General features: G+C 39.6%; 1 protein-coding gene and 1 non-coding gene across 2 annotated transcripts; one reads left to right on the top strand and one right to left on the bottom strand.

The window, feature by feature from the left end:
• Positions 1-4473: 4473 nt before the first annotated feature.
• Positions 4474-19005, top strand: LOC130927426 (indian hedgehog B protein-like). Its single transcript, XM_057853243.1, has 4 exons — positions 4474-5027; positions 6775-6932; positions 8470-8573; positions 17528-19005. Exons 1-4 carry the CDS (start codon positions 4719-4721, stop codon positions 18190-18192), a joined length of 1236 nt encoding a protein of 411 aa, XP_057709226.1. The 5' UTR covers positions 4474-4718; the 3' UTR covers positions 18193-19005.
• trnal-uag (transfer RNA leucine (anticodon UAG)) lies at positions 13200-13281 on the bottom strand. The gene has a single exon. It is a non-coding gene; the product is annotated as a tRNA-Leu (tRNA).
• Positions 19006-19455: the final 450 nt, after the last annotated feature.

Genomic DNA, 19455 nt, shown 5'->3' on the forward strand with positions numbered 1-19455 from the left:
AAAGATCAGTGTGTGTGAGTGTGTGGAGTTGAACCTTGATTGGGATTGTACTTTTTTATTGACGAAAATTATTTTTTTCTTGCAGTGACTTCAATCGCAAGACCCTGGGTCTCCAAAGTAATGATTTCTTCTAAGATGATATAGGAGAGGCTTTCCCTTACAAAGCTGGTAGCAACTCAAAGGCAACACTAACACCTTTATGAAAAAGTTTGATTTCCCAGGTCAGCGTGTATGCGCCTTTGCTGGAAAGTTCTACACAAGTGTCACTTGATGTTCTATTTCAGCACATAAGTAAACAGAGTTATGTTTGGCTGTTTGCCGTTTATGTGAATCTCTCTTTGTTGTCTGCCCTCCATCAAGCAACATGAAACGTAGCAGTGCTGCTAAAATACTTTATGGTGTTTACACTCACAAATAATAAAGCATAAAGTGTGTGGACATTCAGTCTTGTGCACAGTTCGGTTCATTCAAAGAAGGTGGCCAAAGAAACTGAGGGGAGACCACTGAATTTCTGCAGGTAAATATTTGAAGAGCTAATTTGGAGGGGCTCTGTTTGCTAGTGTTAAAAACAAGTGTGTTAAAATGTGTTGTTTGTGTAAATGTGTGCACATGTGCGTACTTAATTTATTTGATAATTATTTTTATTGATTGTTGGGGCTATTAGATACTATTTGTTTTGAAAAACATACGATCAGGGATTTAGTTAGCTTGCCTACAAATATATAAATTCCACCTAAAATTTAGATTTCTATGAAACATCATCTAATGTCTACTGCCTGTTAACTGTTTTAGGGATCAGGAGATGCTACCAGCAAAAAAAAACAAATGGAAAAAATCAATATCAACATAACACCCTGCATGGCTGATAGCAATCGAATTTTTAATATTTCGATTCCATGTTTTGGTGCCCTGACTGCCGATCGGAAAAAAATAGCTGCCGAACACCACAAATAAGAAGCCACATGAAGTGTGTTTGTGCATTGCAACTTGATTTCAACCACGGACACGGTGCAGCGGCGCTCAAAAGTTTCGCTCGACTTCACAAAGAAAAATGATCAGTCAGCTCATTTGCAACACAGCTATATCATACAAATGCATGACAAATAAGATTAAACCACTCCGTGGTTCATGTATACAAGTAAATGAGTACAAGTCACTGAGTGCCGCGTATTTGACGTGCTGCACCAGTCCTCTAACCAGTAAGAACCAGGTATGTAAAACAATAGCGTCTGTCTGCTGCTGCCCCCGCGACCCAACCCCGGATTAAGCGGTAGATGATGGATGGATGGATGGATGGACGGACGGATGGACGGATGGATGGAATAGTACGAGAATAGGTCGTATTATTACATCGGGTTAATGTAGCTATATAAGCAGCTACGTATTTTATGTAGTGCGTTGCCGCCTCCGTTAAAATCAACAGTATCAAAACCTTTCTTTTGTTTTAGAATCTGTTGTGTTGCTTCTTTCGAAAGAAGTAGCCATATGAAGCATTTGATCACTTTTTCAATAAGCTAGTCGCAGTGAACACATGCAAACATCACATAGCATCCAAGCCAGACTGTCTCATCTTTTCTTCTACCCATTATACGTACGCACTCGAACAGTGGCACTCTTTGGCCTAACTAGGATTGTCAAAACATAAACATTGCATGCGTCTATAAACACAACAGAATCGGTTTTACAAATAATAAAATTATTATTTTGCCTCATCTGCATCAAAATATAATCAATAGAAGAATTTATACTAATGCTTCGTCGTAGCTCCCAGCGAAGGTACATGTATGTAAAGTGTGAAGGGGCTCACAGCTACCTTACCCCTACGTAATACTTGCGACTTTTTCTCGCTTTCTCATTTTTATGCGTTCAAGCTTCATCTTCACCCATTGAACATGTGTTCTCCACTGCAGGAGACACTATCTGTCCAGAACGCTCACGCTTACTGCCTGAGAAGACAGATATGATCATTTTCTTCAACAAAAACTGTTACTGATTTTATACTGTACCCGCTGCTAATCTGGACTGGGTTTTACAAGTTGGTTTTTTTTGTTTGTTTTTTTCATATTCTGTACCAGGTTAGCCCAGAAGTCGAGGCTCAATAACATGTTAAAATGCCTGCAGAATAAGACACTCTAAAACATAGGCAAAACAGTATGTGTAAATGTTTTGTCCATGAGCTTTTGAAAAATAAATATCTTTGTGAAAGTGTACTCCTGTGGAAAGAAACTTCATCATATTCAAGTTCAAAGACTGATATTTATATAGAGGTTAAAAATAGCCCAGTGAGAAATTCATAGTTAATAGCATACCGTACGAATGCTATTTTTAGACCAGGATGTCACCATCGTAACACGGAAGTGGGTCGTTATAGACACGCCCTCGCATACAATCAATGCTATTTCTGCTTGTTTTCTCCGGTAATCTTTCAAAAAAGAACACGCCGATCAAACACTGCTGATATGGAACTTGTAGAAATGACTCTAGACATTACGACATATGAAGGATGTTTTCTTCATACGTTTCCCGACACCAAAATCTCGGAGGAAAAAATGTGAAGAATGGATCAACTTGCGCGGAAGTCCAAAAGACCAGTTTAACGCCAGCAAGATGGAGCCATTCACATTTCATATGCAGTAAACATTTTCTTGGGGGCCATGGTCCTAAAGAGGATGAAGAGATATTCTTACTTATTTTTTAGTGTGGCGTTTTGCCGTGCTGCTTCTGTCTGACAATAAATGATCTGAAAATAATTTAAATGGTGTCTGATTGCCACTGTTACCTTTTCTGTTGTAAAAAAACTATTTTAGTAATGGGGAAGTGTAAATAAATTATAGAATCAAGATTGTTATTAACGAAAAGGTTAAAAGTGTTCGTTGGCTGTCACTGTCACGCATTTGCAATCGCTACACAAAAATAGCTATGTAAATTGCCCCCAAGAACGGTCAGAGACGTAAGACAACCAGAGGATATAATATATAAGAAAGACAGGGCATATGGCGGTAAAGGATAGATTGTTGAAACAGGAGAATGTCATTGTCAGTGGCGTAAGGCAATGCACACAAGAAAAAGGTGTCGATCACGTCAGCTCTTTTTCCCGTCCAGCCCTTGACACTCAAGCCATCTCTTTAACTGAACATTTGTATGTTCTTCCACATCTTTACCAGTGAATTTGGCACCAGGGACATTATTTTCAGACAGAATTGGTAGGTTTAGCTCAATAAACATCCAGTCCGTAAACTATTTCCAAGCATTTACTATTAGGGAAAAAGGGGAGGTTCACCTGCTTAGCAACAATTGCTATTGTCATGAATATTAATGAGCAAAAGTGACTTGTTGCCTGCGGTACGCCATTGAAAGTTCATATAATTTAAAAAATTATCGAGAAGTTAAGAAATTAATTTTAAACTACGCAATGTTTTTACCCTGCCATTAAAACAATCGGAAACGAGAATCGCTTGGAACCGAAATCGAAACATAGAACCGGAATCGGAACCGTTCAAATTCAAACGATGACCAGCCCTAGTTATAATAATATTTTTGTTGTTCACCTGTAATATTTTAGAGGTGAAAGTGTTCAGAAATGTGGTACAATCTATGTTAAAAGTGCCAACAATTTGGCCACGGAGAGCACTTCAGGAAATCCATACATCCTTTTTCTATAGTGGGTGTCCTCATCAGGGTCGTGTGAGAGTTGGAGCCTTTCTTAGCTGACTTGGACAAGAAGCATAGTGCCTTGTTGCCAACCAATCGCATAGCACATGAAGACAAACAACTATTCACATTCACAACTATAGAGAATTTAGCATAAAGAACTTAACATGCATGGTTTTCGGTACTTGGAAGAAAACCCTTCAACTCAAGCATATGGATAACTATACATCAAGATCCAAACGTGCTCACTACTATTCCTCCTTGAAATGTATTGGTGACAAACCAAAAGAAGAGCTCATAAACACATAGCTGATAAGTAGCAGCTTTGAAGGACACAACTGATTTGTTCTTTGTTGCATGTTTGTCACTGCATTTGATTGTGCGTGTGTGTGGACAGGATTCTCCCGTGCGCACTGTGCCCACGTCGAGGGGCGGGGTGGGTGGCAAAGCGGGGACACATGAGGGAGAGGAGGGCAGGACTGGCAGGGTGCGGTCTGAAATAGGAACAGCTCGTCACTCAAGTGGAGTCAATTCAAGTGGAAAGCTGCAGCCTGTTACGCGTTGTCCTCTCAGTGGAAGAAAAAAACAGCAACCTTGCAATCCTCGGGGATGTTGTGACACTTTTCACGGATTAAAAGAAGAGACAGAGACCACCACATTAAAAAAAAAAAAAAAGGACGTGCAAAGACCTCTCTCTCTCTCTCTCTCTCTCTCTCTCTCTCTCTCTCTCTCTCTCTCTCTCTCTCTCTCTCTCTCTCTCTCTCTCTCTCTCTCTCTCTCTCTCTCTCTCTCACCCACCTCATCGACTTTGAACCTGTTTGTTTAAATCCACGGACTTTACAGCCTGCACACCCACGACTGTTTCTACAAGGCAGAGCTATTGAACTTTTTCATTCAAGTGGAAATTTGTCGCTCACTGCGTCCTGATGTTGAGCTGCCCGCTGGACTAGAGCGATTTTGGGACCAATTGGGGACCGCAGCTGTCCCGGACCATGGACTCGACAGGTGAACCGGAGACGTACTGAAGACGCATATCTCCCTCGGGAGAGGGCTCCCTCCGAGGGGCGATGCGGATCCCTTTATTCCGTCTCACCGCCTCTCTGTGCGCCATGGTTCTCCTCCTCCTCGCACCTGCCTCGCAGGGCTGTGGACCAGGGAGGGGATACGGCAAGAGGCGTCTTCCAAAGAAGCTCATCCCGTTAGCCTACAAGCAATTCAGCCCAAATGTGGCCGAGAAGACATTGGGGGCGAGCGGGCGTCCCGAGGGCAAAATTACGCGCAGTTCGGAACGCTTCAAGGAGCTGACACCCAACTATAACACAGATATCATCTTCAAGGATGAAGAGGACACCGGCGCGGACAGACTGATGACCCAGGTGAGAAAGATGAGGAAGAGGAGGAGGAAGAAGATGAGGAGGAGAGTTGGGAAAACTTTGCAGTGCACTCATGTGCAGACGGAGACACGCATTTGTCCCATGCAAGTGATTTAAATCCTGTATGGTTAACCGTGTCCATGAATCACTTCAAAACGAGCAAACCTCACAGTCGCATCAAACTATGTGCTCCGTGTTTGCTGTCAGTTAAATATTTAAACCAAAATGATGGATTTCATTGATTCATAGCTTCACCTCCGGAGTTTTGGATCTGGAGTAAGCTGCTGGGATTTCCACCAAATGATAAACAGCCTTACTGATTTGAGTTATTTGGAATGTTTACACCAAATTATACACCAAAACAATTCCTTGTCATGAAATGGTAGTAGTCACCCTGATTTTGGACATTTTATAACTTATTGACTGCTATTGATGATGCTTGACGTCCAATCAATTTGAACTGGAAGGTATGCAGTGAATGTTCATTCTAGTTATACGAGTGATAAAATCAAAAAGAGCTGCATGATTGACATCATCGTCAAAATATAGATTTTAAAAATAAATCTGTGGACAGAAATGTTAGCATGTGAAGAAAGTCAAATACAATATTTTTCGGACTGTAAGTCGTAGTTTTTTTTCGTAGAGTGGCTGTGGGTGCGACTTATACTCTGGAGCGAAATATGTGTGAAATTATTAACAGATTATTATATCATTTCACATGTTATTTTGATGTTTTGGAGTGACACTGATGGTTTGGTAAACTTGTTAGCATGTTCTTTGTGCTATAGTTATCTGAATAACTTTTAACTCTTAAAGACCTGCAACATGGAGCAATTATCAGAGAATCCCAAAATTTGAAAAATAAGGTCCTAATGAAACCTTTTTATTAAATTTGTAAAAAGAAATGTCAAAATGAATATGTGTAATAATAATCTCTCTAGTATCTATAACCCTAGCTAAATCCTCTTTATTTTTTCTCATGGAACCTGCAGATGCATGGTTAAGTTGCATCCATCATTTTTATTTTTTTTTTTTCAAAAAGAAATGTCAAAATTCTGAATTACTCTCAAAATCAACAAATTGTAGGTGTATCAAATGTGATACATTTGGCAATAAAGGTTAATAACTATGTTACGTTAACATACCGGCCAAGTTCGCATTTCGTTGTTAATGCATCATGTAACATTATGAAACTGTACGCTTAATCAGCATGTTGTTCTCTATTGTATTTTTATTTTAAATTGCCTTTCAAGATGACATATCTGTTCTATATTTTGGATTTTATCAAGTAAATTTCCCCCCAAAATGCGGCTTATACTCCAGAGCGACTTATATGTTGTTGTTTTTTTCCTCTTCATTGTGCCATTTTTGGGCTGGTGCGACTTATACTCTGGTGCGACTTATAGTCCGAAGAATACGGTACTTATAGAATGCAATAAATGGGCAATTTCGTACACTTCTTTGCATGAGTGCAGCTCATTTACTCAGCTACATGTGCACATGTTTTCATTGAACTCAGTGACTCTTTCACCAACAGATCTAGTGAGCCTTCACAAGTAAGAAAGACAAAAAAAACATACCTTTTAAGGTTACACAACTTGTCACTGGCAACTAGTAATTTGATGGTTTGTGTGCATTACTGATTGTACAAAAATAGATAGCTACTGCTGTTTATCTCTTTAGCTTGCGGCACAACCAAGCAACCACTCATACACTGGTTTTAATGGCATTCCTAATCTCATACTCGCAGCGCTGTAAAGACAAGTTGAACTCCCTGGCCATTTCTGTGATGAACATGTGGCCTGGTGTGAAGCTGAGAGTGACAGAGGGTTGGGATGAAGACGGCCATCACTCAGAGGACTCGCTGCATTATGAGGGCCGTGCTGTTGACATCACCACATCAGACAGGTAAGCAGTATAGTAGACAATATATTGTATATATTGTGTCCACACAAAAAAATGGCTGATTTTGAACATTCAAAGTCTTGACATATTACTGTATAGGCCAGTCATTTAACTCATTGGCTACGATTGACGGCACTTGATATCCAATCCATTTTTACTGGGAGGGATGGCAGCGATCATTCACTGCCAATCCTCCCAGCTGGTAACTGCAATCAATGGCATTGAAAGGTGAGCATTCACAGCCACTCATCCCAGTTTGAAGGTACTGGACTTGAGTTTACCATACCATGAAAATAAAAATATAAAATGATAAAATAACGTGAGTGTACCGTAATTTTCGGACTAGAAGGCGTACCTGACTATAAGCCGTCACCTACCAAATCTGACACAAAAATGGCATTTGTTTAGAGATAAGCCGCAATGGGCTATAAACCACAGCTGTCCTCGTTGTATTATGGGATATGTACACCAAAAGATATTAACCGGGAACACTTTATTCAATAGCGGCATCATAAGACTGTCATTAGATGAAATGAACCACCATGAAGCTTTGAACCAATTGGCTGCAAAGCATCATTGCTTCAAGAGGTTTCATTTGGCCATCACTGCTCCCATGGGGGAGACAGTCAACCTCTGCTGCCACGTGCTGTCAACACTGTTGTTGTCCAACATGCCTCCTAGCATGCATTGCAGTGCTATGGACGTAAAAATCAAAATTCATATTCTCTGCTAATTATTTCTTCAGTTACTCTTCCAGTTGTTTCATTAATTGCTAGCTCTGGTATTTGGTAACACTTTATTTGACAGTGGCGCTATAAAACTGTAATAAGACCATCGTAATTATGACATGACACTGTCATGAGCATTCATGAATGGTTATGGCAAATGTCATTTTGTGTCATGCGGCAAAATTATCTCACTTTTGAATAGATGTAAAAGAGCTGAGCTGGACATAAATGGAGTTAGTGACATAATTTGCCAGATGATACTTAATGACATCCATCATAAGCATTCATTGACGCCCATGATAGTGTCATGTCACAATGGTCTAATTGCAGTCTTATGATGCCGCTGTCAAATAAAGTGTTACCTATTAATCCAAATAAATCAATAGATAAACCGCACTGGACTATGAGCCGCAGAATTCAAAATGAGGGGAAAAAGTAGCGGCTTATAGTCCGAAAATTGCAGTATTTCTTTTTTAATATATTTTAATTTTATAAATTTTGTTTTTATTAAAATTCTGTTTATTTATTTAAAATATATATATATATATATATATATATACTGTATCGTATTTGCAAATATCCTTTGTTGTCATTTAAACCCTTAAGAGGTTAAGGTTTTTTTTTTTAATTACCACAATTTTGTGTGTTGCCCTATAAGCGTTAAGTCAATGTTTTGGAGTGAAATTGAGGCAAATTCCACCAATTGGAAGTGTAGTGCTTCTGGTATAAGTTTAAATTTTACTAATATACACTAGGAATTGGTGCCTTGTGAAAAGTGTTGCATTAAGTGACATTGTGTTACATATTTACAGAGACAGAAACAAGTATGCCATGTTGGCTCGACTTGCTGTAGAAGCTGGATTTGACTGGGTCTATTATGAGTCTAAAGCCCATATTCATTGCAGCGTCAAGTCAGGTAAGGCAATGATCTTTTCGTTTTCTGTAAGAAAAACGCGTTGCGAAGCCAATTTTAAAAAGCAATAGCACCATTGATATGGGTAATAAGATAAAAACTACTCGCTTGGCACCGCTTCAATAGTATTTTAGACGCTTACGCTTCTGTGTTTACTGTCAAGAGCCTGAGGGATCCACAAGTGACAGCATGAATTGACCATCATAGATGAGTTTAGCGATGTCCTGCTGAACTGTTGTAATGGATTTGCCTAGGTTAAATGTCATGTTCAATCCGACTTTGGTGAACCTACAAGTATCATGAGCCAAATCAATTATGGGAACATGTATTAACTCACTGTTTGTCAATTTTATATGCTTCTGATTTTGTCATTAGATTAATTAGTTATGGACCGAGAGTAAAGTACGTGAGTAAACATGCATGTAGGCAAACTTTTTCTTCTGCTAGGGGCACATGCTTGAGCAGAAGATTGGAGAGTGAACAATTACTGTAGTTTGGTGTGTTTACGGCTGATAGTATTGTAGACTGTACAGTATGTTGCTACAAAATACAGCAAATACAAGTTCTGATGTGTTTTTAATATGTGAATTTGTGAATGCCAAATCTATGCTATACATACCACATAATTGTTGTCAATGCTATTTTTCTGGTCCATATCCTCGGACAGCAATCAAATTCAAATATTTATTCATATGAAATATACAACTCTATTGGTTTTTGATAATCTCTGATTCACACGTAGTTGCTACAGTAAAATAGCTGTTCACACTGCTCCCTTTCATCTGTGTTGGAGGGGCCTTGTTGTGAGGAGTTTTCATGTTGTACAACTTCAGTTGTGGGTACTGCGACTTCCTCCCACAATCCCAAAAACATGCACTGTCAATGGAATACTCTTAATTTAATTTATCTTCAGTGTCCAAAATCACTGTAACTAAATACATATAAATTATCAATAAGTGTGAATGTTTGCCAGTTTTCGTGATGCGTCCAGGATGTAAATTCTGCCTCATTTATGTCGTTATCGTCACTGCAAAATAATCACGTTGCATTTACTATAAAGTGTTCGAGTTCGACAGTTGTCTATTATTTAGAAGCGAAGCACTTAAAAATAATCAGATAAGAGATAAGGTACTGATTGTATATTTGAAGCATAACCCTTTATGGAACACAAATCATCTACTGGCCTGAAAGCTAACAATAGCTGAATACATTCCATCACAAGGTATTCTAACTTAAAACATTTTCGAGGCCCAAGTCTGGCACCACCAGTTATTTGATGCCAAGCTACATTCTAGCAGTCCGATGAGGTTAGTAGGCTGTGAGATGATTAACTCTCTCTTTGTTTTGCTGTTTCTTTTCCCTCTGTAAGTTTCTCTCAGATCTCTTATCTGAGTCTTATCACCTCTTGGTTGCAGGCCTCCTTTTCTGCATGTCTCATACTTGGAGATACACACCTTTCACAAATATTTGACCACCTTAAGACTTACTTAAGACACCCACATGCATAAATCAAATATGAGTGTAGATTAAGTTTATTCAGTCTTGCAAACTGATTAAATTTGATTCCAGAAAGTTGTGTAAACAGTTTTTTTTACTTGTATTCTGTTTTAGATTTCCCTGCCTCAATCACGTTCACCTTTACTTGCTTTTTTTTCCTCCAAACGTACTTTTCTGTCTATCTGACCCCAGGCTGTGCTTAGATACAATCAGCTAGTTATCCATTACCTCTTGCTCACTACCTCCTCTTGCCACCTTGTCTCAAAGTGTCTTAAAGAGCCCCATTGCTCAGAAATACATAGTCACAAGGGAGTAAACTCTATTATGTAATATGTGCAGGGGCCATAGGAAGTGGCCATAATTTCTTGCCAGAAATTTTATTATTATGATTTTTTTTTTTTTTTTTTTTTTTTTTTTGGGGGGGGGGGGGGTCAAACCTCTTAAACTACTGAAATGCAAGTAGCAAGTAGAAATGCAAGTAGCACAGTTTTTTTTTTTTAAATAACAAACATACAAGTAACATACGTTCAGAAAATAAGTACAAATGACTTATATTATGCAGAGTGAAATGTAATATATTTTGAAGATTGCGGAAACATTGACTTTTTTAAATCATAAGGAAATGAATAAGTAGCCTAACATAAATGAACAAATACAAGTCCAAAGTGCACATTGACAGCTGAGATGTTCTGGACCTCCCCATCAGAGCAAATAAAACTAGATATGATAAATAGGGCTCCTCAACTCTTTTGTTGCTCTTAAAGATTTGCTCCGTTTTATGTTGCATTGCCCTTTTTTTGTCGCATCAATTCAACTTTTTTTTTTTTTTTTTTTTTTTTTTTTTTTTTTTTTTTGCTGTTCCAGAAAACATGCACATTTGAACCAATCAGAGCTAACTATCTCTGCTGATCACGTGTATGTCAGCCAATTGAACGGATAAATGAGTCCAGGCGTTTTGCTTTGCTGCGTGCATTCGCACACTGACGTGACTCATCATCGTCAGACTCAGATAACTACAGCAGCTGGGGAAAACTCCATACCGTGTGTGGATTAGAATAAATAATAAATATTGGTGGAAACGGATTACGCTACACAAGCACTTTATCACTTTATTATGCTTGTTGTACTTGTGTATGTAAATCTGATGTTGGTAGATTGTTTTGTTCTTGGAGATGAAATGCATGTGTGGCAGCTTCGAATTTGTTTTTTTTTTTTTTGTTTGTTTGTTTTTGTTTTTTTTACATAGCGTTTTGAAAGTTGCCGTCATATTTTCGGAATCAAAGCACCGTGTACCGGAACAGCATTCCGGCCCCGGATCTTATACAGGAACAGCATTCCGGTCCTGAATCTTATACCGGAACTGCGTTCCTGACCGTTCTGGCCCACTTTCACCCCTGAATATGTGTCAGCCTTCATAAGTCACTTGAAAATAAAGTTCAATAGACCCTACCCACCGACGTCATAAAACCACGTGCTCGCTGTATGGTTCCGCCCACTTGCCCGTCATTTTGTCTCTGTATTAGCATTGGTTTCAATTGATCGAGGAATTTAAAATGCATTTCATGGAAGACCCGGTGCTTTCTGATGCCGTAAACTCACTGGATGTGTTGCATAAAAGGCGTTATGTCGAAAAGCTTCGTTCTATACAATCGCCAGATCCATATTTGATGCCTAAATCGATGATTTTTGACCGGCTGCCTTCGCCGTCTCTGCCTGACCCTGATATTTACAACTATCTTGTCCACACAAAATCAGCCTATTCTTACGAAAGTTTGAAAAACTTTAAGAGCTTGGAGGCTTATAAATGCTACGCTGCTGGTTGGGTGAAACAGGTCCTCGTCCACGAAAATTCGGCAGGAATCTTGTGCTCGGAAGGTGAGTTACGAAATTTTCAATTCAAAATCTTTTGTTCTTGCTAACATCCACTGTCAAGTCTAATGTATTTCATGTCATTTGTCAATGGAGCTAGGGCTTTTAATGTTTATATGGTTTAGCGATAGCACTCTCACTACATACATACGTGTATGTTGTCGGCGATTAGCCTAGCAATGATCTTAATTGTGGTTGTCAGCCCAAAACCCTCTAAATATATATTAAATGCATCTTACCAGATATAAAATGACTACTACATAATCTGTGGTAATCGTTTGGAGCCCAGTTTTCTCGTCGAATTGCAGCAGCCCATCTCGCTCTCTCCTCTCCGTGTCTCTCGGAATCCGGTAGAACTTCAAGTCTCTCCGTCTATCTTCTCTGTTATTGCAACCGACCGCCACACACGCCTTCACCATTTTGATTATTAATGTTAACGAGCAGAAAAACACGCCGTAAATAGGAGGAATGTACGTAGCCGTAACAGGTCAACACGATGTGTTGACGGACAAGTGGGCGGCACCAGTCAGGAGAGCGGAGTTGTGACGTCACGTGGGTAGGGTCTATATAAGCGGCATTTGTTAATTAAATTTTATTGAGTTTTCAACATTTTACACATTACTTAAATCCTTAGAGGACACTTATTTAACTAAGGCTAGTTTCATACCGCAGGACTCAATGCACAATTCCAAATTTTTTGGCACATCTGTTTTTTGGCGTGCCCATTTAGACTGCCTTTGTCCATTGAGGACATTCAAGTATGACGCATGCGCACTAATTCGCAGCCCGACACGCGCTGAGCAAACCCGCATCCGCAGAAGCATCAAAACCGATAACTGCACATGCTGGCTGTATGCCATTCCAGGGTTATCATATTTTGATTTCCACTTCAATGCGACTTGTCACATTCAGACCGTCAACTTAATGCCTCTATCGAGTCAGAAAAACATGAAAAAATCAGAATCATTGCAGTAGGAACCTAGACTCATTCATTTTCCGACCCACTTATCCAGTGGTTGGCAGGGTTGCCAGCCAATCGCAGGGCACACGAATACAAACCACCATTCAGTTCCACTAAACCCTTGGTATAATTTAGAGCGTTCAATCATTTTACAGTGCATGTTTTTGGCATATGGAAGGAAACCAGAGGAACATAGAACATACGAACTCCATACAGGTAGGCCAGATTTGAAACCTTAATCCCAGAAATGTGATTGAGGCGGAAGTGCGAACCACTTGACCCCTGTCCGACTAAAATGCTGTTGGCAGTGGTGGGATTCGAACCCACGCCATCGAAATGACTGGAGCCTAAATCCAGCGCCTTAGACCACTCGGCCACACTACCACTGTGTCGAAGGTTAACACAGTGAAGGATACACAGAGACAGTGACAAACAAAATGACTAGACTGGGCCACATGTTTGATTGTTTCCATTTTATGTTACATTTTTTTTAATAATCTATACAATTTTGGGTTGCTGATTTCAGATCGACCATCAGTTTCTTTCTGTATGCTTTAGTTTTCTTGCCATCGCCATTTTCGATATTCTTATATCAGTGGTCTTTTGTAGAGATTCTCCATATATATCAATCAATACCTGTTGAACGTTTCAACCATTTGGATGGATATATTTTTTTTTCTTAATGGTTGTCAACATTAGTTGGTCACTTGTGACTGATTTTTTCATATTGGAGCACTGGTAGCATTACAGCACATACTGCATTGTAGCTGCTGCCTAGGACATGGCATAACATATGTTGCTACATATTATTACTTTTGAGCTATTATGTAACAAAAGGTTTTTGCTCAAATGCAACAAATCTTTTGTTGACCAATGTTGATAGCAAATCACACAGGGTGACCCAAAAAATGTATACACCATTTTGCAGCTATTTATTTGACTTGTTCACACTTGAACTGCATTTTTCCAGCAGCATTTGAGAACGAATTTACTTTCTTCAAAGTTTAGTCTGGCTGCTTCCATCATTGATTAAATGGGTTTAATCTACAAAAAATCAATAGACAATTTGGTTACCAACTGCTAAAGAGTGTATACATTTTTTGGGACACACACATAAACTATACAGTGCTGGCCAAAAGTATTGGCACCCCTGCAATTTTGTCAGATAATGCTCAATTTCTCCCATAAAATGATTGCAATTACAAATGTTTCGGTGGTAAAGCTTCATTTAAATTTGCTTGCAATTAAAAAACACAAAAAAAGAATGGAAAAAAAAAAAATCATCATTTTACACAAAACTCAAAAAATGGGCCGGACAAAAGTATTGGCACCCTCAACCTAATACTTGGTAGTATAACCTTTAAAATAACTGCGAACAACCGCTTCCGGTATCCATTAATGAGTTTCTTACAAGGCTCTGCTGGAATTTTATACCATTCTTCTTTGGCCAGCTGCTCCAGGTCTCTGAGATTTGTAGGGTGCCTACTCTAAACTGCCATTTTCAGATCTCTCCACAAGTGTTCTATGGGATTCAGGTAGGGATTCATTGTTGCCCACTTTAGAAGTCTCCACTGTTTCCTCTCAAACCATTTTCTAGTACTTTATGAAGTGTGTTTTGGGTGATTGTCCTGCTGGAATACCATTGACCTGTGAGGGAGATCCAGCTTTCTCACACTGGGCCCTACTTTGTGCTGCAAAATTTTTTGGTAGTCTTCAAGCTTCATGATACCATGCACACGGTCAAGCAGTCCAGTGCCAGAGGCAGCAAACCAACCCCAAAACATCAGACTTCTGCCATGTTTGACTGTGGGGACAGTGTTCTTTTCTTTGAAGGCCTCGTATTTTTCCCTGTAAATTCTATGTTGATGCCTTTTCCCAAAAAGCTATACTTTTTGTCTCATCTGACTATAGAACATTCTTCCAAAACGTTTTTTGGATTTCTCAGGTAGTTTTGGCAAACTCCAGCCTGGCTTTTTTATGTCTCTGGGTCAGAAGTGGGGTCTTCCTGGGTATCCTACCATAGAGTCCCTTTTCATTCAGACGCCGACGGATAGTACGGGTTGACACTGTTGTACCCTCAGACTGCAGGATAGCTTGAACTTGTTTGGATGTTAGTCGAGGTTCTTTATCCACCATCCGCACAATCTTTTGTTAAAATCTCTCGTCAATTTTGCTTTTCGTCCACATCTAGAGAGGTTAGCCACAGTGCCATGGGCTTTACACTTATTGATGACACTGCGCAGACACTGGAACATTCAGGTCTTTGGAGATGGACTTGTAGCCTTAAAAATGCCCATGAAGTCCTCAGACAGTTCTCTGGTCTTCTTTGTTTTCTCCATGCTCAATGTGGTAAATACAAGGACACAGGACAGAGGTTGAGTCAACTTTAATCCATTTTAACTGGCTGCAAGTTTGATTTAGTTATTGCCACCACCTGTTATGTGCGACAGGTACAGCTGTGGTCAAAAGTTTACATACACTTGTGAAGAACATAATGTCATGGCTCTCTTGAGTTTCCAGTTATTTCTACAACTCTGATTTTTCTCCGATAGAGTGATTGGAACAGATACTTCTTTGTCACAAAAAACATTCATGAAGTTTGGTTCTTTTATGACTTTATTATGGGTTAACAGAAAAAGTGATCAAATCTGCTGGGTCAAAAATATACATACATGGATCTGAAAAAGCGAATCATTGACTTGGACAAGTCAGGAAAGTCACTTGGAGCCATTTCAAAGCAGCTGCAGGTCCCAAGAGCAACAGTGCAAACAATTGTTTGTAAGTATAAAGTGCATGGCACTGTTTTGTCACTGCCACGATCAGGAAGAAAACGCAAGCTATCACCTGCTGCTGAGAGAAAATTGGTCAGGAGGGTGACGATTCAACCGAGAATCACCAAAAAGCAGATCTGCCAAGAATTAGAAGCTGCTGGAACACAGGTGTCAGTGTCCACAGTCAAGCGTGTTTTGCATCTCCATGGACTGAGAGGCTGCCGTGCAAGAAGGAAGCCCTTGCTCCAAAAGCGGCACCTTAAGGCTCGTCTGAAGTTTGCTGCTGATCACATGGACAAAGATAAGACCTTCTGGAGGAAAGTTCTGTGGTCAGACAAAACAAAAATTGAGCTGTTTGGCCACAATGCCCAGCAATATGTTTGGAGGAGAAAAGATGAGACCTTTAACCCCAAGTACACCATGCCTACCGTCAAGCACGGTGGTGGTAGTATTATGCTGTGGGGCTGTTTTGCTGCCAATGGAACTGGTGCTTTACAGAGAGTAAATGGGATAATGAAGAAGGAGGATTACCTTCAAATTCTTCAAGATAACCTAACGTCATCAGCCCGAAGATTGGGTCTTGGGCGCAGTTGGGTGTTCCAACAGGACAATGAACCCAAACACACATCAAAAGTGGTAATGGAATGGCTAAATCAGGCTAGAATTAAGGTCTTCAAATGGCCTTCCCAAAGTCCTGACTTAAACCCCATTGAGAACTTGTGGACAATGCTGAAGAAACAAGTCCATGTCACAAAGCCATCAAATTTAACTGAACTGCACCAATTCTGTCAAGAGTAGTGGTCAAATATTCAACCAGAAGCTTGCCAAAAGCTTGTGGATGGCTACCAAAAGCGCCCAATTGAAGTGAAAATGGCCAAGGGACATGTTACCAAATATAAGCGCTGCTGTATGTATATTTTTGACCCAGCAGATTTGATCACTTTTTTCTGTTCACCCATAATAAAGTCATAAAAGAACCAAACTTCATGAATGTTTTTTGTGAAAAAGAAGTATCTGTTCCAATCACTCTATCAGAGAAAAATCAGAGTTGTAGAAATAACTGGAAACTCAAGAGAGCCATGGCATTATGTTCTTCACAAGTGTATGTAAACTTTTGACCACAACTGTAAGTAACAGGTGCTGTTAATTACACAAATTACAGAAGCATCACATGATTTTTCAAAGGGTGCCAAAACATTTGTCCGGCCCATTTGTGTAAAATCATGATTTTTTTTTTTTTTTTTTTTTTCATTCTCTTATGTGTTTTTTCATTGCAAGCAAAATAAATGAAGATAATACTACCAAAGCATTTGTCATTGCAATCATTTTCTGGGGAAAATTGAGCATTATCTCACAGAATTACCAATACTTTTGGCCAGCACTGTATATATTAGACTTGGCATTGACGTATGTGGTTGTCATAATTTGAGTGAAGTAGCCCAGATATAATATGATATAATATAATATATATTTGATATTGTGGCTGACAGGACTCAAAATGTGCGCACATACTGTATGTGGACGGTGTGTCTTTATGTGGCTGAGATTAGTTTTTAATAGCCAGTTGCCCTATAAATTATTGGTGACACTGACATGCACCTAATTTAAGTTGGTTTGAGCTGATGTCTTGTGTTTTTTTGTGTTCATTATCTTATATATGTGCAACAGTGCTGACTGAAAAGACGTTTAAGACGTTATAAAGATTCTGCCACTAATCCGCCGAGATAATATTGGACTTTGGACTTATGACTGTGTCAAAGTCTAACTTGATTTATGGAGCACTGACATTTCGGATGTATGTGTTTGAGTTCAAGTATGACCATTTTCGTCATGTTTACGTTTATGTCTCAATTTTACAGAACATTCTGTCGCAGCCAAAACTGGTGGTTGTTTCCCAGGCGATGCTCAAGTTACCCTTGAGAACGGAGTTACCAAACAGATGCATGACCTTCATCCCGGTGACCGTGTTTTGGCTTCATCAACAACTGATGGGCGTGGTCCACTTCATTACAGTCCAGTTCTATCCTTTTTGGATCTCCAGTCTAACGTCAGGAAGATTTTCACCCACATTGGAACCAACACTGGACATAATATAACGCTCACAGCGGCGCACCTCATTTTCATCACTGACTGTGCAGATGGAATCGGCAAAGAAGATGTGAGGACATCATTTGCCAGTGAGGTGAAGCCGGGTCAGTGTATTTTGACCTCGCATGGGACGGAGACAACGCAAGCTCTTGTGACATTTGTCGAGGAGAGGCAGAGCACTGGGTTGTATGCCCCGCTGACCCAGCACGGGTCTATAGTGGTGAACAGAGTTTTAGCATCATGTTATGCTGCTGTGGACAATCATCATTTGGCCCACTGGGTTCTTGCCCCGCTGCGTTTGGTCCGCACCCTGATGGGTCCCGCAAAACAACAAACTGATGGAGTGCACTGGTACCCTCGGCTTCTGCAGAGGGTCGGGGAAATGCTACTGGACCCAAAACACTTCCACCCTTTGGGAAATGAGCGAGGACTCTGACAGAGGAACAAATACTTTCAAGTCAGCTTGTATTTAAATCATCAATTCACGGCTTTCAACCAAAAAAGAAAAAAACTTTTTATTCTATGCAAGGGCGTAGGTTTGATCTCAACATTGGTAGGGACTATTTAACAGCATAACCTGCATGTACACTATTTTTGCTGGGGACGGGACATTTATAAGACCAAACAGACTGGGTGAACGGGGTCAGGGCTTCATTTCTCACCAAAATTAACCTAATTAATTGATAGGCTAAATGATCAATGCAAAAATAAATCTGTATTGACTTATACCAACTTTCATGTGTATTGGTTCAGGTGATACACCGTTTGATTCAAACCTTTATTTTCAAAAACTACTAAAGAAACATTTTGAAATCTTCCAGAATAAATGTCTGGATTTCGTTAGCAAATTTAACTTGCAATATTTGAGCACAAAATATATTAACATACACAAGAAATAAAAACTTGTTAATCATCAATTAACTATCTATAAAGGGGTAATCCTTAGTTTACTACATATCTTACAGTTTAATTAAAGTTAACAGTAGAAAACATGTGAGGACATTTCTCTCAATGCAGTTCTCTCCTTGAGTTCCAGAAATTCACACGGATTAATGTTATGCTAACTCTGACGCAGGTCGGACTTTCAGTATAAAAATTAGTATTGTGTTCCCCACCTCGACAACATTGACATCCTTTTACATTACTTACGATGGCTACTGCTGGCGGAAAGTAAACACTAAATATCCCTCGTCTTCAAAGGGGGCGAAGGAGGCGGCATGTTGTATTTCTGTTAGGCTGTGAATGCGTGTGGCGTGTGTGTGTGTGTGTGTGGGGGGGGGGGGGGGTCGGGGTATTAAGTCCTCAGCCAATCAAATGTGCCTTTGAGGGAAAAAAATGCACTGGCACATTCAGCAAGTGAAAAGGGGTCAATGTAAGTCTGAGCATAATGAAAGTACTCTAATTCACTTAATAATGGTCGGGTCAATTCTATCCTTACAAAATATGGGAAGACAATATAAATGACCTCTTTAACTGAAGCCATTATATAATGCAAATAGGGTTAGTTAAAAGTTGGTGGGGACAATTTCAGCATCCTGAAAAGTTGGTAGTGTTATGTCCCTACCATCCCATGCAAACCTATGCCCTTGATTCTATGGTTATATTATTCACTCCAATTGTCTCTTTGTGCTGTAAGATAACAAATAAGAAAATGAATTGCGATTTCATGTTTTCTACATTTGTCCTTTTGGAAATTACA

This window comes from Corythoichthys intestinalis, chromosome 12, assembly GCF_030265065.1.
Source record: "Corythoichthys intestinalis isolate RoL2023-P3 chromosome 12, ASM3026506v1, whole genome shotgun sequence".
Classification (NCBI taxonomy): Eukaryota; Metazoa; Chordata; class Actinopteri; order Syngnathiformes; family Syngnathidae; genus Corythoichthys; species Corythoichthys intestinalis.